The 26,010-nt window shown below is 58.2% G+C and overlaps 1 protein-coding gene across 1 annotated transcript; it reads right to left on the reverse strand.

The window, feature by feature from the left end:
* Positions 1-512: 512 nt before the first annotated feature.
* Positions 513-20,339, reverse strand: LOC111157972 (retinoic acid receptor gamma). Its single transcript, XM_022519739.1, has 9 exons — positions 20,309-20,339; positions 16,411-16,739; positions 5,340-5,488; positions 4,981-5,122; positions 4,151-4,311; positions 3,787-3,963; positions 3,214-3,418; positions 2,616-2,774; positions 513-1,831 (listed from the first exon to the last, which is right to left on the reverse strand). Exons 2-9 carry the CDS (start codon positions 16,592-16,594, stop codon positions 1,632-1,634), a joined length of 1,377 nt encoding a protein of 458 aa, XP_022375447.1. The 5' UTR covers positions 16,595-16,739; positions 20,309-20,339; the 3' UTR covers positions 513-1,631.
* Positions 20,340-26,010: the final 5,671 nt, after the last annotated feature.

Genomic DNA, 26,010 nt, shown 5'->3' on the forward strand with positions numbered 1-26,010 from the left:
CGCCCCAGAAGGAGTGATTTCTGAGGTGATAATGGGGTCACAGAGCGGGGGAGCTCATGAAGTAAAGAGAGGGTTGGTGTAAAACAGAAACACTGCAACTCAGATGTGGGACATCGTTCTTCTGGGGCCAGAGACCCTCATGAGAGCCAAGGGCAGCTTCAATGAATGCCCTCCCCAGAGAAGGGCAGATATGCACATATACATAACCGGGGCTGTGGGGACACCTTAAAGGCCTCTGGGACCATTCACACCTTCCCAGAGGTCCACAGGGTCCAATCTAAGAGTGCACACCTGGTGGCTGTGGGAGGCCCAAAAACCCAGGGTAGGCCCCATGGGCTACCTTCCCCCACCCTCCCACCACCCCCATCCAGGTGTATCTCATCCAATTTCCCTGGTTTCCCTAAGAAAGCTGCAAAATCCAGTAGACTAGGGGCTCACCTTCCTCACCCAGCCCCTCTCCAGGTGAGCCAGGTCATTTCCCCCCACCTCCCCGCAGAGGGAGCCATGTGCTATGAGTTTCCATCACTTTATTTTGCAAAAATAGAAAACTCAGCAATATGCGATACAGCGGGGTGGAGGGGAGATGTAAACAGAGGGGAGGGGACAGCACCCTGACCCCCCCAGAGAAAAAGGGGAGCCAGTGGGAATCTTATTTGGCAGCTAAATACAAACTGGGGACTGGAGGAAGAAGGGAGGGGTCACAGGGGCCCTGGGCTCCCCCTCCCAAGACCCCTGGAGGAAGGGGTCAAGTCCAGGGTGTAAACAAAAGCTAATAAATAAATAGAGGTTTCCTCTGGGTCAGGGAAGGATCAGCTAAGCAGCGCCCACCCACCCCCCTCCCTGGGCCAAGCTGCTCTGGAGATCAAGGAGTGGGGAAGGCACTAGGGGGAGAGGGATCCCCTGGCCCCTCTGTAGTGTAGGAGGGTCCCTGCCCCGGTGGCTGAGATGGGAGGCAGGGGAAGCCCAAGGCACATGACAGGGGTGGGGGACAACACAGGACTTGGGGAGGGGCTTGTAACGGAGGGCACAAGGTCAACTCTGGGCCCAAGCAAAGAGGTGCCTAACGGAGCTGTGTCTGTCCCTTTCACCCTCTGGGCCCCCCAAAAATGCAGGGCCCAGCCTGGCCCAACCTGACCTGGCACGAGGCTGGGGCTCCGAGGGCAGCGTGCACCTGGCAGGTGCATTAGCGGCACGAGGCACCAAGGGCAGGGGCAAGAGGGTGGGCTCAGCCCCCCATGCCCCTTTTTGGTCTCTAGTGTTCCTGTTTGCTCCCAGAGGCCTAAGCACCTGGCAGAGGAAGGGGCTGTGGAACTGACAGGGTCTTCCTTCTGCCCTGGGGAGCCTGGGACCCTGGTGTCTGAGGGGCAGTGCTGAGATTTTAGAGTCCAAACCGAGGCTCACCCCTCTGCCCTCTCTCCTGGTGGGAACAGAGCAAGCCCCCAAGACTGGAGAGGGAGCCAGTTAGGACAGGGAGGGGATGAACACAGAGGCACCCCTGGAAACTTTGGCAAAAACAAGGAGCTCATTGGAAGGGGTGGAGAGAGGGCAGAGCACGTCCTCCCCCAGTCACTGGCAGTGTCTGGGAGATGGTCAGTCTGCTGCCTGGAGCCCCAACCCCCACGGCAGGAAAGTCAGGGGCCCTGGTCAGGCTGGGGGCTGCAGCCCCCTTTGCCCTGGCTCCGGGGAATCTCATCCTCGCCAGAGGCCTTGGGGTGGGGACCAGGCTGCGAGGAGTCGTCCTCAAACATTTCGGGGTTCTCTAGCATCTCTCGGATTAGGGGAGGCATCGGGCCTGGAATCTCCATCTTCAGGGTAATGGCCCTTTCCGCTCCTGCAACAGAGGGACAAAGAGGTTCAAGGGAGCAGAAGCCCATGCCCCTTGAGGCCATCTCCCTAACCTTTCTCTCTCTGGGAACACACAGGAACAATAGGAACCTAGCACAAGCCTGCCACCTCTCTGTCCCAGCTCACCCTCTCCCTACTCCATGGTCCCTGGGGGCCACTCCTCTGCTGCAGCTTCTACCTGCCTTCTCTGCCAAGTTTGCTGCCCACTCATCCCATTCTTAGGCTCCAAGATCACGGCCCAACTCTCAATCCCATCCCTCAGGCACTCCCCCTTCCCATGTCTACAGCTGGCCCACTGTTCCTAGGTCATTTCTAACTAAGCTTTAGAATAATAGCTAATACAACTGAACTCCTACTATCTGCCACACATCCTTCTGAATCATCACTGTCCAACAGAACTTTCTGTGAGGACGGCACTGTCTGCTTCGTCCAGCACAGTCCTCACTCACCCCTGGGCACTTGAAATGCGGCTATAGCTACTGTGGAACTGCAGTTTTAATTCAGAGCCGTTTTAAGCCCGCTCTGTTAACTTGCTTAGTTCTCACGACAACTGGTGGGGTAACTGTTAAGTATAGTCTAGCTTCCGAACAGGAAAACAAGGTACAATAAGTAAAAGAATGTTCCCGAAGTCCCCCCACTAGCCTGTGGCAGAGCTAGGAGTCCAGTGCAGAGCCCCTGATGCTCTGTTCCGGTCTTCGCTTGTCTGCCTGCCTGCCTGACCCGAGAGACCAGCAGGTGCCGGAGAGGGAAGGGGTGCCCTCACGACTGACCCTTGGTGCTGATGCCCCGAAGGTCCGTGATCTTCATGAGCATCCTCGGGAACATGTAGGGCTGGCTGGGCCGCCGCCGGCGCGCATAGAGCCTCAGGGCCTCCAGCAGCGGCTCCTGCAGCTTGTCTACTTTCTCGGGTTCCTCCAGGTCCATGCGGTCTGCAGGAATAAGCACAGTGCTGTGAGAGAGGAAGAGTTGGGAGAGACAGTGAGAGGGCCCATCCCCAACTGGCCCTGCCCTATGGCCCCCCCAGGCCCCCCACTCTGTCCCATCAGCCCTTTGCCTATGGTTCCTATGATTCTTACCCAGACCACCTCCCCTGCTCCAGGCCTCACACCTTCTTCTCCCCTCTGGTAAATCACTCCTGCCCAGACCGCTATATCTCAGCACCAGTCATCTGGGATCTCCTCAGCTCTTCCTCTGCTCTCCTTTCTGTCCTAAGCCCCAGCGCTGCTGGGGAGCCTGTACTGGCTCTGAGAAGTCTGCGCATGCAGCGGCTGCAACAATGAAGGACCAAGGTCTCCTGCCTGGTCCGAGAGCAGGTATGGGGTACAGTGGGAAAGGAGCGCAGGTAACCACCAGGGGGCGCCCCCGCACCTCCACAGATGAGGCAGATGGCACTGAGCAGACCGGTCTCTGTGTCATCCATCTCCAGTGGCAGGAGCTGCCCAGCAAAGGCAAAGACGAGGTCCGTGAGGGGCCCAAAGCCGGCATTGTGCATCTGGGTCCGGTTCAGGGTCAGCCCATCGGAGAAGGTCATGGTGTCCTGCTCCGGGGTGTACCTTGTGCAGATCCGTAGCATCTGGAGGTAGGCAAGGGGAAGGCTGAGTGCTATGTCTGGGGAAGAGCCCATCTCAGGTGGAGAGAAGAGGCGATGGGGTGCACGGGAGAGTTAGAAGTAGAAGGAGGGCAACCTGCAGCAGGCACAGGAGGGAGGCAGTGGGGGGAATCTAAAGCTTGGGAGGGAAGAGAGGTCGGAAGGAGGCAGGGCGTCCAGAAGTGTAGGATCAGGTCTTGGGCAGGGGGAAGACAAAAAAAGCTCGGCTTTAGAGAAGATCTGGGGAGTCCCAGATTGGAGATGGGGTTGGGGGAGATAATGAGATCTTTGTGCAGACCAACTCCTTGGCCTCACAGGCTGTGGCGGGAGACAGGCCACCGGGCTTAACTCACCAGGATGTCCAGGCAGGCGGCCTTGAGCAGAGTGATCTGGTCAGCAATGCTGAGCCCGGTAAAGCCAGGCAGCCGCTTGGCAAACTCCACGATCTTGATGATGCACTTGGTGGCCAGCTCACTGAACTTGTCCCAGAGCCCCAGATCCAGCTGCACCCGGTGGTCTGCACTGGAGTTCTACAGGGAAGGCAGGTGGGAATGCAAGCTAAAGCCTGCCCTGGGGGCTAACTTCTTTCTGCCCAAACCCCAAGCTCTCCCCTCTGCATTCTGTTGCCCTTCCTTGGCCTCAGCACTAGACCGTGACCTCAATACAACCCCAACCCAGTCTCCAAAGTGAAGGGTCCCCTGCCCTCACTGGACTCACCGTGGTATATTTGCCCAGCTGGCAGAGTGAGGGGAAGGTCTCCTGATGAGCTTTGCTGACCTTGGCGATAAGCTCTTCTAACTGAGGGCTCAGCTCATAGCTGTCAAGCGACCCCTCTTCCTTTACTTCTTTCTTCTTCTTATTCCGGTCATTCCGCACAGCTTGGGGGTGAAGGCACACAGAGAGGGTCAGGGTATCCCCTCTCACCCTAATTATCCTGTCCTCTGTCCTTATCATGAACATCTGTTCCCTGGGACCCTAATCGCTGCCTCAGTTTCCCTAGCTCCTCTGAGCTCCCATTCCCAGGCTGGCTCTCTCCAACCCCACCCAGGGCCTGCAGCCCCTGCTCCCTCCCCAAGCCATTCGGCTCCATCCTGCCCTTCCTGTCACCCTGCAGGAGCTGGCGGGGGGGGGCAGGATATGCAGCGGCAGGATATCCACTTATAGCCTTGGCAGCACAATGGTGCAGGGGAGGGGGGCCACCCCAGATCCACCTCAGGCTCAGTCTTGGGAGCAGGGAGGCGACTGTTAAGCCCCCCCCCAATATCTCCCCATGAAACCAGGCAAAGAGAGCCAGTAACCCCCATTCACTCATTCAGAGGAAGGATTAAGCACTGAGAGGGAAGAAGGGCAAGGGGTGGGGCCTCCTGGGTGAATGGGCGGGCACTCATCAAATAGGACGGGCCAGGGACCGAGAAGCAGAAGCAGCACGGCAAGGCAGGCCAGGTTCCGGAGGTCAAGGAAGTGGCAGCGGGCCAGCGGGAAGAGGGTAGCGAGGACCCGTGGGTCCGGAGGGTTCCTGCTCTGGCCAGGCTGGGGAGGCGCAATACCTTCTTTGGACATGCCCACTTCGAAGCACTTCTGTAGCCGGCAGTACTGACAGCGATTCCGGGTCACCTTGTTGATGATACAGTTTTTGTCACGGTGACACGTGTACACCATGTTCTTCTGGATGCTGCGGCGGAAGAAGCCCTGGAGTTGGGGGTGGGGGTGGGCAGTGAAGCAGGATGCTGGGAGTATACCAGCCTCTCTGGGGCCTTGTGGGTCGGCTCAGGCCCCCGCCAGACTAGGGGCCAAGTCTGTGCAAAGCTGCCCCTCCCACTCCCCAGTGAAAGCCACTCACGCACGGGGTCCTGCCCCTCTGGTCTGGACCCGAGGCCCAGGGCTCCCACCCCTACTACTCACACACCTTGCAGCCTTCACAGGAGCTGACCCCGTAGTGATAGCCTGAGGACTTGTCATTGCACACGAAGCAAGGCTTGTAGACCCGAGGAGGTGGAGGGGGCGAGGGCGAGCTGGGCACCATTTCCTCTGAACTAGTGCTCTGGGTCTCCACCGCTGGGGGGAAAGCAGTGACATGAGGGTCGGGGAGCAGGGTCCTTCACTTCTCTAGGCATCCTCACTATACACATCCACCCCATTCCCACTTCTCCCTCCAGCTCAGCGGTGCCACCACCATCTCTGGCAAGGTGACTTAAAGTCCCAACGACCACGTACAGCCCCAGAGCAAACGCTTCCAGAAAACCACTCTTAGTGCACCTCCTGCAGTCAGGCCATCTCCCTGCACAACAGTGCCAGTCCAAGCCCTCATGACACTGCTCAGTTCCCCAAATTCCAGATCCAAATCATACTGGCAGTTAACTGCCATGGGCCTCAGTTTCCCCAGCTATCAAGTGGTCAGGGGGAGGGGTTATGGGCTGTGGTTCTGCACTCTATAGTCGCTGTCTATCACGTCCATGTCGGTCCACCTTGTCAGGTCATCTACCTCCCACCACCTTCCTCCTCATGAGGCAAGAGTTCTGGGGCCCAGTAGGCAAGTAGCAGCTAGCACCCAGGGAGTTGATCTGCTGGGGTATTCAGTAGGTGGAAGAGGTCCTCAGTTTCTCTCAAGTAGTACATGGTGGATAATCTTCCAGCTTTTGCCTCTCATACCACCCCCTCCCCACAAATAACTGCCAGTGTCCTTTTCTCCAGGAACCACTGAGGCAGCGGAGCAAATGAGACACAGGTATCAAGAAAGCAGGTCAGAGGATATGCAATAGCCTGATTTTACACCTGGAGGAACGGAGGCCAAGAGAGGGAAGTGGCCAACGCAGGGAGGGCCACACTACCAGTTGATGGTGGAGCCAAGCCGCTTAGGTCCTCTGACTAAGTCTAAGTGGCCTGGCAGGGACTCAAGAGAAGTTGGGGAAGGAGAGACCGAGATATTTGCTCCGATTCTCAGGTCCAGAAGAGGTTGGGGGTGTAGCAAAGCAGGAAAAGTCAGGTGACAGTGGGTAAACAGGGCTCATGGGGGAGGGGAACTACCTCTGGACCCTCTCTGAGCCTAGGTCTTCACTCCTAAACTTCCCACACAAATACCCAATTGCAGCTCAAAGGTGGGGGAGGGCGGTTCTCAGCCCCTGCCACACTGAGCATGTGTGGCCGGGAGGACACCCTCCCTATTCAGGAGGCTACTTGGGAGACCTTTTTGATTCTGCTGGTTGTTTGGGTCTGTAGTTCATCTTCCAAGGCTGGAAAAATCTATAAATTATTCAACCGGTAGGACCTGATGCCCACACCTAGAGGGCCCAATTAGTGCAAGAAAACGCTGAGACCCTCCCTGAGGAGTGGCCCACACACCCACCTCGTGAGCACCTTCTTCATTCTAACCCGCCGTGGCCCACCTGGTCAAAAGGGCCGCCCCAGGCCGCCAGCAGGGCAGAAGGAATGCCCAGGATGCCGGGGTTCCGGGCTAGCTCCACCCACCCCACAGGAGGGAAGCCCTCCCCACCCTGCAACACGCAGACCCCATTAGCATAAGAATCCAGCCGGAGAGAGATTTCCAGTTGGAAAAAGACCGAGGAGAGGGGAGGAAAGGTGCCTATTCAGGACCCGGGTGGGGGTGGGGGGGACTCCAGGAGGTGCTGGGGCGGAGAGATGCCGGGCAGGCTGGAATGCCTTTCAGGACCCCTCCTGATATCCTAGGAGGGCACAAGTGCGGCCCACAGGCCAGTGCGTGGGGTGGTGCTCGCTCCAGCGCTGACGCCCTCCCTGCCCGCAGAGCGCTGCCTCATTTCCTCTCTTGCGAAAGGGCCTGGGTGTGGTCAGACTGGCATGGGGCACTGCCAGGCAATTACAAGACTGGGGGCCGCAGGGAGACAGCCCTGGGGACAACTTTTCCTGTCTAAGTGTAGTGTCACCCCTTCTGGGCACCCCTCTGGCACAAGCCTGCCCCCTGAACCCTAGAGTGCAGCCCAGGGGCTCTGGGGGCGAAGGGCACAAGAGAGCTAATTGGCTCAGGCCTGCTCAGAGTCCCTTCTCAGCCCTGGGCCGAGACCCCAACAAGAACTAGGCAGGGGCCCCTGCTGGGGAGGAGGGGGGTGGGCTCTAGGTTTTTCTCCTTTTAAAGCCCAAATTGCTGAAATTGAGGAAATTCCTGGCCAGGCTGAGCGGAGCTTCAAACAAACTCTTTATAACCGGCTGTAAACGCTCCCAGCTGCGAGGCACAGGGCTGAGAATCCCAGACTCACAGTCTGACACACACCTCCTTGGAGACACTCACACATCGACAGCACACAGGGCACAAAAGCAGACACACTACCCATGGGCCCCCATAGCCCAACCGGCCCCTGGAGTGGGAGAACACACAGGCAGGGGTAAAAGCACACTCACTCCAGCCACACGGTGGAGGCACAAGTCACTGACACAACACCCAGCTTCACATTTGCAAGAGAGCAGCTCCGCGACCAGACAAACACCCCCAGCCTGCCAGCGCAGCACCAGGACTCTGGCAAACACCCACAAACACACCATGTGGCCCTCTCCTCAAGGGACCTCTCCCCTTCCCCAATGCAGACACAGGTCTAAACCACTTTCTCTCTGAAAGTGTGTGGAGCAGGCCTGAAGCCCACCAAGACCCTAGAGGCCAAAATTATTGGTCCAAATTGAAATGCAAAAAAACAGACTGCCAGCCAAGTCCCTGAGACTGCCACGCTCCTGAAAAAAGGACCCAGCCCTCACAAAAACCCCTCCTGGGAAAGTCTCTGCACCTCAGCACCCCTCCCAACATACCCCAACTCCCCTTCCGATTGGGCAGTGAAAGGAAAGTTAAGAATTCACCAGGATTTGGTGCAAAGTAATAACAGTTCCATGCTTTCTCCACCCTACAAATGCCACACTTATAATTCTTGCCCCATCCCATCCCCAAAGTTCGGTCTCCTGCTTGCCACCTCCCTCCTCCAATCTATGAGCAGCATTGCCCTGGACCCAAAAGCACCCCTCCCCAAAAAAAAGAAAAAAGAAAGAAAAAATACACTAAGAAAGGAAAAAGAGCAGTAAAGAAAAAAGTAAAGGAAAAAAAAAAAAAAAAGCCGAACTCTCGTAAACAGCGCTGCCGAGTGCCAAGGAGTGAGGCGCGTTGGCGGGGGCTCGGTGACCCCGCGCGCGCACTCCCCCTGCACCCTCCGCCCCGCCCGCCCCTTCCCAGCTGCCCACAAGCCCCTCGCCCCGGCGTCCGCGCCGGGCTACCAGCGCGCTCCCAGCCCCGGGGAAATTTGGGGGGTGTTCGAGGCTCCCCTCCCGGCTCCTCCCCACACCCACCCCGCCAGGCACTTCGGCCCAGGCTTCAAAGCCGCCTCTCATCTGGACTTCATTTTTACTGCCTCTCAGTCCCCAGCTTTTTATTACCGCTCTGGAAAGGGGTTCCAGGGCCCCAGGCCTGGCATCTCCCATTTCACAGAGAGGGGAAGATGGATATTTGGGGACCCAGGAGTCCTGTTCTCCCTGCCGCTGCCTCCTGCGGGCCACCCCCCACCATCAACAGACTTTGGGTAAACTTTTCGCTTTCTACTGAAGTTGTGCGTGTCGGAGCCGTAGGAAAAAGTCGTCTCGCCGCATACAACCCTATACACAGTTCCAAACGTTGCTTTTTAAGGTGGGGGAGGGGCGCCAGAGCCCAGCCCTCTCCCCGTTGTGTGCACCACCCGGTCCACCCCGCACGCAGAGCACACAGGATGCACGCTCGAACACGGCACTTTCCAAAACCGCCCCCGCAGCCACGCAGGGGCACACGCCTTCCCGGCCCCACGCCACAAACATCCCCACGCAAGGGCCGTGCGGACCTGCCAGCGCTGTCGGAGGGCGAGGCGGCGTGGAGAGACCCCACTACACTCACACCCACACCGCCTACGTAAGGCGCTGCACACTCCAGGGATTCACACGCTCTGCAAATATTTTTTACGCTCCCAACTTCCCACATGGACTCTACAAACGCCACCCACGGTCCTGGGTGCCATATCCCTCCGGGGCCACGGACCTGCGGGCACAAGCTACCAATAGCATCTCGGTCTCCCTATCCCCAGAAAGTATGGAGTGGCATCAACCGCAGCTCGTAGCTAAACACCCACCATAAAAACCACACACACTCCAAACACTACAGCACACACCCAAAGGAGTCGCTGAGGTCCCCACGTTTAAAGGGCCAGTACCGCTCTTTCCTACACAGCCGCCCCTCACATAGAGAGTGAGAATCTCCGCTTGCACCCCGGTTCCACCTTTTACACACGGAAAGGGGGAGGTGTTGCCTCTCCTGCACCCCTCACCCCACCCCTGGGCTCTGGTACCTACATTGCAGACTGGCGGGTTGAGGCCAGGCAAAAGACTCAAATCCGGCGAAACAGGAGCTGCCGGTGGCTCTGCGCAGCAAGCCGGCCCCGGGCCCGGACACCCCGTACAGCCGTCGCGGACCCGGGGCAAACGTTTCCATACAGTCGTACATTGCGACCCGGCTTGGAGGGAAGCTGGGTGCTAGGAACACCAAGGACCCGCAGCCGATTCCCCCTCCTCCCCCGGCGGCGCCCCGCTCCTGGAGGGGGGGAGGGGGAAGGCTAGCATAGGGCGCCAGGCTGCATGGGGGGTAAGGGGTGGGCGGGGAAGAGGGGGATCCCCAGCAGGGGAAAGGGACTGGGCGGGGCGCAAAGCCGGGACTGCCGCATCGGCCGCGGTGCGGCTCACTCTGGGCGCCTCGGCGGCGAACACTGGGGAGACCTTTTGTAAAAGCGAAGCCCGGAGGGGTGGGGGGTGGGGCTTGGAGAGCGAAGGGGGCCGGGCACTAAGATTAGCGGAGCTGGGAGTGGAGCGCACACTTACACACACTCGCACCCGGCGCGCGCGCTTGCTTAGACACATATCCGTGCATGCATTTATCTAGGTAGGCACCACGTACCTGCAAATATGCAACAGTGCGCGTGCACTTATCTGCACGCACACAAAACCATAGCTGCACAAACGCTTGTGCAAGCACATCTAGCTCGGGAGAATGCTGTTAAGCATTCTGTCTCCACAGCCCCGAGGCTTTGCACGCATTTGCACTTCGGCGCGTGCCCTGGTCGGGAACGGGAGAAGGAGTGAAGGAACCAAGCACACGCATTTCGAGTTTTCCCCCTCCCCTCCCCAGCACTCTTTGCACACAAGTCGATACAGGCAGGGGTATCAAGGAAGACGGGGGAGAGGGGAACATGGAGGTTCCGGGCGCCCGGCAGTTCTCCGGAGCTCGGGGACCTGCACTACCTCCACCCCCTCATTCCCAGGCCTGGCTCCTCCCTCTCCCTCCGCGCGCGCGCTTCGGGGCCGAACCGTACATTCCTGCGGCTCGGCGCGCGCGGCCTCCTCCTTCCTTCCCGTTCTCCCCACCCCCGGTCGAAGGGCCGGAGCGCGCTCCCGCCGTGAACTCTCCGGGAACCCCCCTCGGGGCGGGTGGCCGGGCGCGCTCACCTCCTTCTGACCCGGCCCCGCCCCACCCCGCCCAGACCGTCGCCAGCGCCGCCGCGGAGTCCCCCGCCCCCTCTTGCGCAGCCCGGAGTCTACCCCTCCCAGCCGGAGCCGTCCTCCCTTCGCCGAGTCCCGGGCTGCCTCCCTTCAAGTCCTCTCAGCCCCGTCCCGCGACTGACGCTCCCCAGGCGCTCCACCGCCTCTCTCAGTGCCCCTTCCTCGAGCCCGATTTCACTTTCCGAGCACAAAATTGCCACCCCAAACTGTCCCTACAGTGCCAGCCGCGCCTCCGATGAACTTGCCCTGCTGAGTGCCAGCTCCCCTCCCCCAGGCTTTCTACCGTGCCAGTGGCCCCAAAGAGCCAAGGGCCCCTCTCGGCTGTAACTCTCGGGTCCGGTCGTCAACTGTTCTCAGAGCCATTACACATCACCCCCCATGGGCAGTCACTGGCCCTTCTCCCCTTCAGTGCCACACTGAGTGCCCTTCAGATCTCCGAGGGCCGCCTCGCTGTCCCCTCGGTAGCCCCTTCCGGGCACTGAGCGCCCTCGCCCGGCGGAGAAGTGGGTGAGGGGGGCGGGGGTTTGGCCACGTCAAGAGTTTGCCCTCGCTGCCCGGCCGAATCGGGGACCCTGGCCCCGGGACAGCGCCAGCGGCGGCGACTCCCGGAAACCGCCCCCTCCCCCGCGCCCCGCCCGCCCGCCGGCCCGGCGGGCCGGCCCAGCCGGCTCTGTCAGCGCCGCTCGCACGGGGAGCGCCGGGGGAGCGGGAGCGGCTCCCGGCCGGCCCCTTCCCCCGCCCGGCTGCTGCGGCTGGGCCAGGGCGGGGCGCGCTTTTCTAAGAATCTGTTGTACCGGGTGGGGGGCGCACTGGGGTGCTGCAGAAGTGGGGCGCCAGTTTGGAAGAATAAAGAGCAGGAAGGGGTGCCAGGAGTAGGCAGGGAAGGAAGGCGGGCGCGGAGGAGGGGCCGGAGTGGTGGCCCGGGACTGGGGGGCGGGCTGGTGGGGGGGCAGGGCTGGGAAGGAGGGCCTGGCTCGTGGATGGGGGGGGGATGGGGAGTGCGGCCGGGGTGGCAGGGCTGACGCGGGGTGGGCGGGGGGCCTTGAAGTGGGGATGAAGTGGGAAGACAGTGTTCTTTCCAACACAATGTGAGCTCCCTGCTCTTGCCCCCGACCTCAAATACCCCATTTCTCAATCCAGCCCCCCCCACACACACAAAAAGAAGGTGTGGGGGAATGATAGATTTCTGAGTCAGTCTCTGGGCAGTGGTAAAAAAAAAAAAATCAATTAAGTATAAAATGGGAAGTACCCCCAAAACCAGGGGGAAAAGAGCCCTGATTAGTCAACTCCAGGCTGTCAGTCCCCCACCCCCCCTTCCTCCTCCGAAATCTGAAAGGTCCCAATTAAGTCAGCCCTGCCTGGTTGGTAATTAGAACCAGAAGTGGCCAGGCCACAGGGAGGGGGGTTGGGAGTGGGGCACAGGAGGGGGGTGGAGGGCTCCAGGAAGTCATGAGTCCTCAATAGCCCCCCTTTCTCTTCACCAGATGCACCCCACTCCTCATGACCCCATCTGTGTGTGCTTCCAGGCACTGCAGGGAGAGGGGGTCTTATAAGGGACAAGGCATTAGAGTGCCAGGCCCACCCTTCCCATCAACCCCAACCCCCCCATTCTAGACAGTCTTAGCACAGCCTTGAAGAGAGGGTAAGAGGATGGGGGAATCTAGTGCCCCTTCTTATCCCCAAAGTCCCCCCAGCCCTTATTGCAGCAATTAGACCCATTAGCCTTCTAGCATTTCATGGGAACCAGATGTTCTCTACCAGCCTGGTGGGAGTATGAGGGGGGGCTGCTGCCTGACTCACCCCCCCCATCTATGATCCCCACCACCACCACAGTTCACCCGTCCCAGCTAGAGCCCCACAAAGGCAAGACCTCAGAGGCAGGGAAGTGTACCCCTCCCCCCACTAACAGGGCCATTAGCACTCAGGGTCTTGCATGGTCACCCCTCCGAGCCCCTACCACCCCAGCAATGATGAGTTTGGCCAACGAGGGACTGTGGAGGGAGGAATAGCTTACTGCTATGCACCCCTCCTTTCCCCCCTCCTGCCACCTTCTGGATGGAGCTGGAGGATAAGTGGCTCCGAATTCCTCATGCTAAATTCTCCTTTTCTTCCAAAACCTTCCCTCAAAAAGGTGAAGAGGGGGCATTTCAAAGCAAGAAGCCCCACCCTGAGGGTAAGTCCTAACTTAGGAGTCCCACCTGAAGGAAGATGGGGAGAGGGGGTCTCTGGAGGAGGGGGCAGCAGAAGAGAGAAGGGAGGTGTGAATGAGGGATGGGGCCCAAAGCAGGGGTGTAAGGAAGGAGCCGGGCAGGATGGGGGCTGGGACTGGGTAGGGGGCCAGGAGAGGGGGGTGCAGCCTGGGCCCCAGTGGCGGCGGCTTGCCCAGCTCCCCCCGCCAGAGAGGTTTCCTGTTGCAATCAAAGCCCCGTTTGTGTAGGCCTGGAGCTGGAGCCGGAGCCTGAGCAGTGGAGACCGGGGAGGGGAGGGGAAGGAGGCAGTGGGCTGGGGTTTTTTCCTGGAGGAGGCCTCGCCTCCGCCTGCTCGCCACCCTTACCCGCCTGTTCTGCTGGCCTCCTCTCCCAGCGTCTGGGTTCTCTCTGTGTCTGTGCCTTTTGGCCTGTATAGTTCTCTGTCACCTCGCTTAGGTCCCTGAGTCTGTCTTTTTTCAGTTTCTTTTAAGTAGAACTCTTTTTTCTTCCTGTGCCAGCCTGCCCTCAGTTTCTCCATGTGACTTAGTGCAGTGCAGCCTGGGCTCCTTGCCCCAGGGACACTGTCACCAAGTTCAGAGGATAAACAGGGCTAGGTCCTCTACACCACAGACATCTCCTCAAGCAGGGAAGAGGGCAAGGCTTCCCTTCCCTCCCATCCCACTCTGTTCCCTGTAGTCTTGACAAAGCAAACAGAACACATCAGTGTTCATAAACACAGAGATACAGAGAGACGCAGACCCCAGGGTTTCATGCATCCGTGTGAGCATGTACACCGGGACAAGCGCATGCATGCGTACGCGCGCGCACACACACACACACACACACACACACACACACACACCCCTCTGCTTTTCCATGCATACAGGCCTGTGCTTGCCTCCACAGCACATGCCCCCCTCCCCTTTCCCCTCCCCAGTTCTGAGATGCCTGCCTTACCCACTCAGGCCCCTGGAGAACCCCAAGAGGTGGAGCAAGATTTCCCTTCTCAACGTGGATGTCTCCAAGGTGCTAGGGACCCAGCAGTAGGATCCAGGAGGCAGCCTCAGGGAGAAGTTCCAGACTCCTTCATGCACCACCCTCCCTCCCATAGACTAAGAGAGAGAGAGGGCGAAGAGAGAGACAGACTCAAGATGAGTGTGACTTTGGCATCCGACTTAGGCCTCCAATCCCTCTCCACTGGGTGGCCCTAGGCAAAAAGGGACAATGGGGCAGAGAAATGAGAGACTATGCTCTTTCACCCCTCAGCTGCTCTCCCACTATGTGAAGTCTCCCAGACCCCAGAATCCCTTCCTCTCCCCTTTGCCTCCCTCTCATTTGCCACTGGGCCCTGCATGCCCCCACTCCCATGCAGGCTGTCTGGACCCAAGCCTTCCCCTCCTCCCCACCCCACCAGCACCTCTCTGCCCAGGCCTGTCCCTCATGCCAGCCACACCTTCCCCAACTACCTGCCCTGATTTTGGCTCCTCCCTTGGTTTTCTCCTTTCGGCCCCCCCCCCCACCCTTTCAGTGCAGCCTTGCTGGGAAAGAGCCCAGTGTGACCCATTCCCTTGCCTTGACCTTGCTTTGATCCCTGACCTTGATCTCAGTGTGTCCAGGGCACAGGAGAACTTCCTTGGGGACTTGGCCACATGCTCTCAGCATTCCCCCACTACCATTCTTTTTCTCCTCTCCTTCCTTACTCCTCGCTCCCTTAGTGGCCTCCCCCAGAACCTAGGGAAACCAAGTCCCAAGGCACTGAGTTGTAGGGTTCTCAGTTCTCTGTGCGATGGGTGGTTTCTTCCTCCCTCCTCAGGCCCTGGGACAGATTCATGGGGTGTAAATGAGGCAGAGGAAGCCCAGCTGAGGTTTCCAAAAAGGGGGCTTTGTGCTCTCTTGTTCACCTGTATGCCACCCAAATATCCCCTTTTGGTCTACAGACAGTGCCACCAGCAGGCCTCAGCAACCAGACACACCCTCAACAGCCCTATTAAATGTCGCCTCCTCACACTGACTCTGTTGTGCGCACTGGAATCTCGTGTATGAGCAGAGAGTCTCGAGGACAGGCTGTGCCTAGACAACTGTATATGGTCTACACACACGTGTGCACTCACACACACACATTCACACGCCTTCTCCAAATGAGCACACTCTTTCCACTAGAGCTGCCAGCCCATCTAGTCACCCCTTCACACAAACACACAACCCTCCTTTTGCACCCTTCCTGAAGGCAGGGCCCTTTCTCTCCCACCTCTCTCTCCCCCTGACCTTGTGGGGCTATAAAGGATGTCTTTATCTTTCTGTCTTTTTTTTTTCCTTCTCCGTCTCTGGGCCTCTGGTTTTTTGCCCTTCCCTGTGCCTCTCCTTCCATCACTGCCCCTTCTTTCCAGGTAAGGTTTCTCTACACCTGCTCACATGCGGCCCCTTTACCCCCCCGGGGCAGAACGCAGCCACCCAGCCCTCCAGCCCCTGGGCACCCACGCCTGTCATGGCTTGGTCAAGAAGACCCACTACAAAGTGGGAGGCAAGAGGATCCAGAAGGAAGAGGAGAGGCCTGACGCTTGTCTGCTGTCAGCACTCAAAGGCTTATCCCAAAGAGGGCAGGCCTGAGGAACAAGTAGGGATCTGCACAGCATGTGGGCACCACGCCAGACCTAGAGGGAGGGGAGGAGTCCAGAACCCACATGGCTGGAGGAGAGGATGCTTCTGGAACACCCCCTTACCTCCCTGGATTACTTATGGTATAAGGGCCACCTTCTCTGCAGCTGTTTCCACCCTCCCCACCACCAAGAGGAGAGTTCCCTGGCCCACACATCTTTGGGCACCTGGCACTATTTCATTTCCTTTCTGTGCTATCTGCCTCTAAGCTGCCTCACCAGCTTCACCCCTTGATCACAGTCAGCTGATTGGCCTTCCAGACTCCTCCACCCCCCAAGCTGCTCCCCCACTGTACCCACCACAGCATACAGGCAGGAGCCTCACACTTCCCCAGACCCACCCCTGGTTGCCCATTAAAAATATTCTCCACCGCCAGTTGACTCAGGAGGCAACATGCTAGGCTTTGGGGGCAGGAGAACTCTCATTTGCAAACAATGTCATTTGTTCCACATCCAAACCCCCTCCCACAACCCCTGTCCCCTATTCCTTTAGATCAAACCCCCAACCCTGCCCGCCTTGCTAACTAGGGTGCCAATGTTCTCTAGCTCCCACCTCTAAATGTCCTCCAGTTTCCCCCTACCCTCATCCCCCAAGGTCCCTGAGACTCACACAGAGAGGCCATCTCCTTGGGGAGGTCAGGTTGGCCCAGGCCCCGGAAGCTAGGACTCAGCATCTCGAAAGGTGGAGACCCCCTGAGAGCCCCTGGGAAGGCGAAGGGGAAGCCAGCCCCCGGGTAGCCAGATCCAGGCCCCAGGCCACCAGCTGCAAAGAGTCGTTCCTTATTGGTGGCCATCGCTGCGGTGAGGGAGGCTGAGTCCCCTGGGGTCTGCAATGGGCGGGGGAGGTCTTCAGCCACAGCCCCCGCCCATGCCCACTGCCCCAGCCTGGGAGGCTCCGTGCCCGCCCTTCCTGGCCTGCCCACTGGGTCTCCAAGAGTCCTGGGGAGAAAGAGAGGAAAGGGAAGGATAAGAGAATGATCACCAGAAGGTTCCAAGCCCCCTGGCCCTCTCTCACTTGAAGCCTTTTCCCTCCATGCTTCTAAGGTTTGCACCGCCCTAGCTCTACCCCAGGGTAGGAGGCAGGGCAGGATCTTATGCAGGTTGAGGGAAAAAATTCTCCAGGGAACGGTAAACTAGTTCAGGTCTTAGGACTCCCAGCAGAGAGGACCCCTAAGCTGAGACGTGATTGTGATTGTGAAGCCCAAGAGCGAGCCCTAGACCCTTGATTTAACAACCTTCACATCAATCCTGGGAGGTAGGAATTAGGATTCCCATTTCACAGAGGAGGAAACGGGAGTTGAGCGACTGGCCTAAGATCACGAGGCTGTAACTGGTAGAACCAGGATTCAAACCGTCCTGTTGTGAGTTCAAGCCCCATGTTGGGTGTAGAGCTTATTTAAAAAAAAAAAAAAAAAAAAAAAAGATTGGGCTCTCTGCTCAGCAGAGAGCCTGCTTCCTCCTCTCTCTCTGCCTGCCTCTCCACCTACTTGTGATCTCTCTGTCAAATAAATTTTTAAAATCTTAAAAAAAAAAAAAGAAGAAGAAGAAGAAGAGAGAGAGAGACTATTTAAACTCTCTACCACTCTGGGGAAAGCAAACATATTTCTGTTGTAAGTTTGGGGCCCTACATCTCTCTGGAAAGGAGTAGTGGTCCAGTGGTTAGGAACCCTGACTCTGGAGCTGGGCTACCGGCATTGATCCCCACCACTCACTAGCTGGACCTTAGGTGTGTTACTTAATCTCCCTTTGCTGAATTTTAGTTTCCTCATTTGTCAGTTAGGAATAATAGGGCCTACTTCATAAGGTTGTTGTAAGGATTAAATTATTTCACATATGTAAAGCGCTTAGAATAATCTAGGGCACATATTAAATACCATGTGTCTCATGTCATTTCTCTTTGTACCTTCTCTTCCTCCTTACCTCTCTTGTAGTTAGCATTTCCTTCTGTCCCCATCTTCCTCAATACTCCCTCTTCCAGTTCCCCCTCTCCCAGTTTGATCTCTATCTCCATTATCCCTCACTCCCTAACCTGTCTTGCCTACTCTCCTTCAAAACCACAGATGTTGATGGAAGCCCCACTGAGTGCTAGGTATGAGGCCAGGGAGCAGCTCCTTTCCTTGTCCTCACCTTACTTTACTTCCCCAACTCCTTTTCTCTGTCTTCTCTGAGCCCTCTGCTTCTAGGAAGCCCTCCCTACATCCTCCCCTCCCTCAAGTGTGGCCAGCCCCAGTAGATGTTTAACCTGAGCCCAGGGGAGGGACAAAGGAAGGAAGGAGAGAGGAAATGGGAATCCAAGGACTGGGCAGGTGGTTTCTCTCCTGATGCTCTGACAAAGGAAAGTTTGACTTTCCCAGGAGCCCCAGAACTGCCCACTCTAGGGGAGTTAGGGGGAAGGAGAGTCACCCAGCCTGGGTACCTCCTCTACCAGCCAGAACCATAATGGATTGTGGTGCAGAAGGACAGAGAAAGACTGAGAATGAAACACATATAGATCATGGGGTGGGCAGGCCCAGAGGTAGGTGATAGGCATTTCTGCATCTCTTTTCATCAGTCTTTGCTTCTAGGATCAGTATCTCTACATCTTTGTACCTCTGCTTCCCTTCCTTCCTCCCTCCCTTCCTTCCCTCCCTTCTTTCCTTCCTTCCCGCCTTCCTTTCTTCCTTCCTTCCTTCCCTTCTTTCTTTTCTATCTCTCATCTACCTTGGCCTTCAGACTCCTGAGGGTAAACTCTCTTGTGGAAGTTAGACCCTAATACCACCACCCTTCACTCAGTCCTGATGCAAGAAGCAACCCTTGCTCCTCACGAGGCACCACCCATATCCCCAGTGCCCTCAGACTCCTCAGCCCAGTGTCTCTCCAGGCCTACAAGGCTGACCCCCAAGCCCCTAGGGTCCTCCTCCTTTTCCTTCCCCTATTCCCTCAAGTCCTCATCCCTGCTTAAGCCCAGGTGGAGCCAGGAGTCCGGGCCCCAGAGGCCCCTGGGCCATAGCTCAACAGGCTGGGCCACATTCCAGGTGGATTAACCCCTTGGATGCCAAGAGTGAGAAGCTACAAGAGCCCCCCCATCTTCTTCAGACTGCCTTCCACTGGGCCCCCGGCTCTGGCTCCAGCACTCACTGTTCTTGCTTCTCACTTGCAGGTGGGAAACAGAGACCTGAGTGTGGGGCAGGAGGACGTCGGTGTCCCAGAGAGGGATGCTCAGACTCCTGGTCCTTACTGAGGAATGAAGCTGTAATGAGGGAAGGACACCCCAGCTCGCTTTGGGCTTCCACCTATTTTGCCTCAGAGAAGGGACTTTAGAGTTGAGTGGAGAGGGGAAGGACACAGAGAGTCATCCATTTCTGAGCCCTCGTTCCTCTGCCCTGGCTGGGAAGGGAAGGGGACCAGAGGGTCTTAGGTTCTGGGTGGAGGAAGGGACCAAGGGACTGAGGACAGTGGTACAGAGAGTAAAAGGAAATCCTGCTCTAGGGACCCAGAAGCGTTGGTTCTTTGGGGAACCTGTGGAAGGAAGAGAACCCTTCTCTCTTCCCAAGATGCCACCTCAGATGGAGGCGGGGCTGACTAGGGGACCGAGGGCCTTACAAAGCTGCTTCTCTTAGGGCTGAGGTGGAGTTGAGGGAGGGCATGGATGAAGGGGGCTGCCGGATGGGGGGGAGTAAGTCTCCCTGCCGCCCTGCCTGCTCTAGAGCTCGGAACAAAGCTGCTCTTGTCGGCTGCTCTCCACCCGCTGCCCCCCTCCCCCCTGTATAAACACGACCACCTTTTTCCATGACCCCATCCCCAGCCTGGGCAGAGAACCCAGGCATCCTCTGCTCTAGCCTGGGCCCCCAGCCTGCTCCCCAGGAGGCAGCGGTGGCCTGGGTTTCCCTGGCCTTGTGCCACCCTTGGGGGAGTCCAGACCCTTGAGTCTCCACCTCTCATCCCCAGGTGCCCTCCCTCCACCTCACTGGCCCCAGGGAGGGGCAGTGCCCAGGAGGCAGGCAGGCGGGCAATGCCAGTGGAATGTGTGTGGGCAATGGAGGGCACGGGCAGGGTGGGGCAGAGGGGGGAACTGGAGGTGCCAGTTAGGTGGCTTTCTGAGCCAGGGGTGGGGGTGTGCCGGGGTGGGGGGGGTGTGCCCTGTCCTGCCTACCAGGCTTTAAGCTACAGTGTGCATGCATGTGTGTACGGGAGCATGCATGTGGGGTGTGTGTGTGTGTGTGTGTGTATGTGTGTGTGTCTATTTGGGATACCCATGCTCCAGGCACCCTGCACATACTACCTCGTGCCCCCCACCCCTTTCCTCTCTCTTCTTGCCTCAAGGATATGGGACACTGCCTGTGGTCCTCAACCCAAACTCGGCATCAGAGGAGTGACATTAAGGGCAGGAGCCTCAGACCTGAGGTCTGGAATTGCACCTACCCTGCACATGGGCCCTGAAGGGCACAGTCATCTCAGCTTCTCCCCCTACAGACCCCTCCTCAGCCTCCCCGGCCCCCCCCCCCAACCCCAGCCAAGCGTACTCTTACCCTCTGGCCACCTGCAGAGCTGCCCTCCTACATACTGGGTCAGGTTGAGGGGACTGGGCTGTCACTGCTGAAGACAGAGAGGCATGTCAATGGGGCTCCCAGACTAGGACTCCTAGGTCCCTGGCCCAGTCTTGCTGCTCTTCCTTTGTTCCCTTTGGGCTCCCCTCCTGAATACTCCTGAGCAGCCCCCATCCTTGGCTGGAGAGAGCGAAGACTCACAGCCTGCTTGGGGACAAGTGACAGGGAATACAGAAGTGCAGTTTAAGGAACCTTCTCAGACCCCTATCCTATCCACTTGTCTCTGCAAACTCCAGGACCCAAAGGGCTCGGAGCACTTGCCTCTGGATGTCTCCTTGCCCTTTGGATGTCCCAGCTGGGCCATTCCACCAGGAAAGGAGGAACCTGGACCAGTTTGGACCAGAAGTTCACCCGTCAGACTCCCCTGGGGAAGCCTGAGGGAGGGCTAGCGAGGTCCTTCCACACAGGAGGGAACCCTGTCTTCCCTCAGGCTCCAAAGCGCAAAAGTAGGCTAGAAACCCCCTGGCTGAAGACTGTTCCCCAAGCGCTCTCCCTAAAAGAAGTCTCGCTGAAGCCCAACCCAGCCCCAGTCGGTCTAAATCTTCCCTATTCCCTCCCGCATCGGGGCTGACCCCCAAGCTGGGCAGGAAGCCCCTCCAGCGCTGCGGACTGCCGGAGCAGCGGAGGCAGGGACTGAGCGGCGTAGCTGCCCCGCGCCCCCGCCCCCAGCCCACCTCGGCCGGGACCCAGGCGTCCGCGGGCGGCGGCGAGCCTGCTTCCCCGCCTGACTCACCTGGAGGGGAGGGAGGGGGAAGGGAGGCCGCGGACGCCCCGAGGTCCCGGCGTCCGGCGGTCGCGGGGATGCGGCGTCGCAGTGTCAGGGGCTCGCGGCAATGGGGGGCTTTGGGGGGGCACGGGCTCTAGGCTGGGACTGTCCCGGGGCCTCTCCGAGCCCGCCCGCCCACGTGACCGCCCCAAAATATCCGACACATTTTCTCCCAAACCGCACACTGACTCTGCAGGCGGGGACACGGAAAATATTTTCTTTCTTTTTCTCCCTCCCCACCCCCCCCACCTCCCTCCTAGCCCGGCTCCCTCCTCCCCCTCCCGCCCTCGCTCCTCCCTCCCCTGCCGCCTGCCCCTGCCCGGCTCCCTCCTCGGTGCCCTGGGGCTGGGGGGCGGGGGTGGGTGGGAGGGGGGGTTGGGCGGGGCAGCCCCGGACGCCTGGGTCTCTGCCCCTCCCATTTGCTGGGCTTCCGTGGCTCCATCCCCAGGAGGCTGGGCAAGGCTGGCAGAAGAGGTCAGTGTCCTGGGCCCATGATGCCACCCTTTCTCTCTGGCACTTTTCTCCTTCCTGCCATTTAGGGGGACTGGTTGGGTTCCCTGGCCCGGCTGTGTGGTTCAGTGAAGCCAGTCTCTGCTACCTCCCGAGGGGAGACGATGGGAGCTGTATCTCTGGGGGTGGAGTGATGGGGCTGCGGGGTACGAAGCAAATGCCACTGTCTTTACCCTTTGCTCAGCCTTCACCTGCAGGTCAAGGTAGTCTCTACTTCCCCTAGCCTATCCCAGGTCGTCTTTTGGGGCCAGGAGCAAACTGGTTTACCTAGTGGGATTTGGGGGATTGCTGAGGCAGGGGAGGGGCTGTGGAAGACCTCCTCCTCTCACCCGGCCTTGAGTAAGCCCGGGATTTAGGGTCGCTGGCTGCCAATGTTGTCCCCACCTTGGATCTGGAGAGGGAAAGACTGGTGAGGAGGGCAGGAGGAACTGTAGCTGGGAGTGGGAGGAGCCTGGGGCTGGGTGTGAGGGAGAAAGCCCAAGCAGAGGGTGTGTGTCGGCCTTAACCAGCGCCTGCTTGCCTGGTAGATGCGCCACGAATGTTGTTGACTCTGTGTGTGTGTGTGTGTGTGTGTGTGTGTGTCTGACTTCAGCATGACCACCAAAGAGTCTCAGGCCAACAGTGGGAACCCAGGGGTTTGTCTCCATTCTACTGCAGACAGAGTGAGAGAAAAGGAGGGGTCTGAAATCCAGGCTCTGTGCATGGACCCCAAACACTTCCATAGGCACGAAGGGTGGGAGTGAGAAAGGAGAGAAGGGGAGCAGTAATAGGGGCTGAGCTGGGCGGGAGGGACGCACCCGAAGGACCTTCCCCCAGCAACAATCCCTGGGTGACCAGCGCTGGGGACGTGGACTCCTGATCACATCATCACATTTTCCATACAGAAATTACTCTGCTCTCTCCTCACTGCCACCCTGGAGGCCAGGTGTCCTTCCTCCTAGGAAAGGCCACTTTTGGTAGCCAGAGTCAGGTGACGGAGAGGGGGAAAGAAGGGGCGTGCTGCGGCTCTCTCAGGAGAACAGGAGATGTCAATGGGGGTGCAGACAAGGCCCTCCCTTTCACTCCAGGGGTGGAAAGAACTGGGAATAGGTACTCCAGGGTCCCGTCCCCAGGTGGCCTGGCTGCTGTTGACTTTGCTTGGTTACCCTGGGAGCAGCACTCAGCAGCACGGGAGGGGCCAGTGTCAGGGAGTTGGACCCAGGCATCCAGGCTGGGGTGGGATGGCGCCGGCCTGTGTGGCAGGGATCCTGCCAGGAGGCTACGGAGTTAACCCCTCCTGTCCTGATGCTGGCAGCTGGCGGAAGGGCGGGCGGGCCCAAGTGCGGTTTGTGAATGTGGCCCCAATTCCCCCTCCCTGTCCCAGCACATCTGTACTTGGTTTACAGTGAATGAGTCTCCTGTCCTCATGACCGGACAAGGGCACGGCTCCCTCCCTGGCCCTTGGCCGGGCATCCTGACACAGAACCAGGCACCACCCCCATGACACTCTTCCTGCTGGGAATCTCCTCTCCCAACTCTTCCCCCCTCTCCCTCTTAAAGGGGCTCAGAGGCTGGTCCCAGAGGCCAAGAGCTAGGGCTCTAGAACTGTGCAGCTGGGGTAGCAGCTGGGGACCAGGAAGCTAAAGGGGGTGGGGGGTACCAAACCCTTGTGGTGGCCTGGAAAGGGTCAGCAGGTCTAAAATTCCATCTCATCTATCTCTGCCCTTCTCTTTGTTTTGGTTTGTCTGTCTGTCTGCCTCTGTCTTTGTCTCTGGTGGTGTTTGTCCATCCATCCGCCTTTGGTAACTGTGGCTCCTCCCTTCGGGTGGCCTGCTCCGTCCCCAGCCAAGGACTGCAGCCAGGGGGCGATGCCCGGGAAGACCCGCCCTGTGCCGGCCCCTCCCCTCGGGATTGCCGCGCCTCCTCCCCCGCCCCTCCCTGGGACCCAATGACTGGGGTCTGTTTGGAAGTCCAAACAAAAAGCCAGCAGACTGGGGATCAGGAAAGTGGAGCATTGTGATGGGTTCGGTTTCTTCTTCTCCCCGGCTTGCAATGGAACCAGTGTTCTGTCCAGGGATTTCAGCAGGCGACTTGGGAAGAGAGCCTCCTACTCTGAAAGCTGGTTGGAGAGAACTCCGTTCATTTCTTCTCCCCTTCAGTCATCCCTATTTCAAGCCTTTACTGTTTGTGGTTGCTCCACCGGGTCACCCTGGCAACTTGAAGAAATTATTTCTTGGGAGCCTCAGGACCAGGCTTCCTTTGCTTCCCTCATCACAAAGACCAAAAGGAGAGATCCTGAGGACAGGACATCCAACCCACCTGCCCTGACTGTTCTTGTTTGCCCCACCTCTCATTGTCATCCTCCCCTCCCCCCACCAGCATGAGGACACTGAATGGGTAATTATCCCATGCCCACACTTGTGCTGGGGAGAACATCCTATGCCTCGCTCAGAGGTGGCTGGCAGATGTCTGCAGGAGGTGGGGGAGCTACATTACAGCCCCCAAGGACATCATTAAGACACGGAAGTGCCATTGGAGCTTGGAGGCCAGGGCATCCAGGGAGAGTGTGATGAAAACATGTTTTGTAAAACACGTGTCTTCTCTTTTCCCTTCCTTCCTTCTTTTCCCACCTCCTCCCTCAGACCTGCCCCGTGCCAAGGCTGGTGCCAGCCCTGTCCCAAGTGCTTGCTCAATTCCACCACTCTGACCAGGCCTCTTCTCCCGCTTGCCAGTTTGTCGGCTTTCCTGGCGAATGACTTTGTGTGTGGAAGGCCCTTCCTGGCCCCCGGTGCCACCCAGATCGCCAGGAATAAGGCCTTGATTTTGAAACACAAGACTGGGGGACTAGCCTAAACAACTCTAGGAGTTTCTTCCCTGAACATGCATCCTTCATTAATTTAAGAAATCTTCTTTAAGTACCCACTGTGTGCCAAGCACTGTACTAGACCCTGGGAATACCCAGAGATGGTTCCTGCCACCGCAGGCTCAAAATCTGGTGGAGGAGTCAGATGTTTACCAAATTATCCTCAAAATTGCAAGTAATAAGTAGTGTGCAGAGGCATAAGGCACAATGAGAGGGGTAATAGGGGGACCTCCCCCCAGCTGAGGAGATCAGGAAAGGCTTCCAGGAAAAACTGACGAGTGGAGAGAAAGGAAGGCAACAAAAGAATATGTGCAAAGGGCCTGAAACAGGATACTGGCTCCCAGCCACCCTCTCCCCCGAGAAAGAAGAGGGTCCCTCCACTCTTGTTCCCCACCTGGATTTTGATACAGTACAAGGGAGAGATGATAAGCACCTCCTAAAAGCCAAAGTGGGGCCCTGGGGACACCTAGTAACTCCTTGATATCCTCCTCCGGAAAGGGAAATAGAGGCACAGATAGGGAAGAGGAAACCACAGGCTTAGGCCTCAGATTATACACAGAATACAAGGCCCCACGTTGCTGGCAGATCCCCCAGGGTAAGGGATTCCTGTGTTTACCTAGCTGGAGCCTCACCAGACAGAAAAGCCTTTTCCTCCAAGCTGTTCTGCCATGCACCCTTCCCCCTCCCTGATCCAGCCCTGACCTGTCCCACTCCCGGGAATGAAGAGCAGGTCTAGTTGTCTGGAGTCCATGTGAGGGGAGAGCTCCCGGGGTCTGTCAGTGGTCATGTGGGTGGGTGTAGCAGTGTTTTGTACAGACCCTCAATCCAGGAGTTAGAGGGTTCTCTCTGCTCTGTCCACTGGGGGGGCTTCCAGTTCCTCTTGGCTAGACACCAAGGTGCCAAGGTTCTTCCTTTCTGAGGATAAGGAATTGAAGGCCCATTGGAGGAGGGAGCAGGCTCGTTTGTGGCCCTGCCTCCTCTGGAGCTGGCAAAGAGGTAATGGGACCAATGGGCTTAAATTCCAGCCCTACTCTGACCCACTTTCCTCCCTGTGCCCACATCCCCTGGAGCCAGAGTGTTGGGTGGGGCCGAACTGGCACCCCCGCACCCACACCTGGGACTTCCCCGAGATGGAAACTCCCAGAACCCTGGTGTCCTATCTCCCCGGCCAACTCCCACCAACTGCCTGGGATCAGTTCAGCTTCAGTTGGATCCCCCTGTCTGCCAGCTCTCCACCAGACTACAGATCCACCTGAGCTCCAGGGGCCTTCACCAAAGATGTTGTCCCACTCTCTCGGGCTATCTTTGATATCTGGCTGCCCCATCTAGTAGCTTCCTTTGAAGAAAAGATGTGAGGCTGGGGCCAGGGGGTTGGGAAGCTATCCTTTGTTGAGCACCTACTGTGTTCCAGGCACTGTGCTAGGCATGTGCCTTAACCCACACCGCAGTCCAGAGAGGTGGCAGATATGATCCCACGTTATCATTTCACGGAAGAGGGAGCTGAGA

Source organism: Enhydra lutris, unplaced genomic scaffold (assembly GCF_002288905.1).
Source record: "Enhydra lutris kenyoni isolate GAN:26980312 unplaced genomic scaffold, ASM228890v2 scaffoldscaffold56, whole genome shotgun sequence".
Classification (NCBI taxonomy): domain Eukaryota; kingdom Metazoa; phylum Chordata; class Mammalia; order Carnivora; family Mustelidae; genus Enhydra; species Enhydra lutris.

What these genes read in the sequence shown, in the direction of transcription:
- LOC111157972 (XM_022519739.1), bottom strand. Translation starts at nt 16,594, where the DNA reads ATGGCCACCAATAAGGAACGACTCTTTGCAGCTGGTGGCCTGGGGCCT. An exon ending in CATCTGCCTCATCTGTGGAG is followed by an intron (nt 2,775 to 3,213) that starts GTGCGGGGGCGC and finishes TTATTCCTGCAG; the next exon opens with ACCGCATGGACCTGGAGGAA. An exon ending in TCGGGGCATCAGCACCAAGG is followed by an intron (nt 1,832 to 2,615) that starts GTCAGTCGTGAG and finishes CCTCTGTTGCAG; the next exon opens with GAGCGGAAAGGGCCATTACC.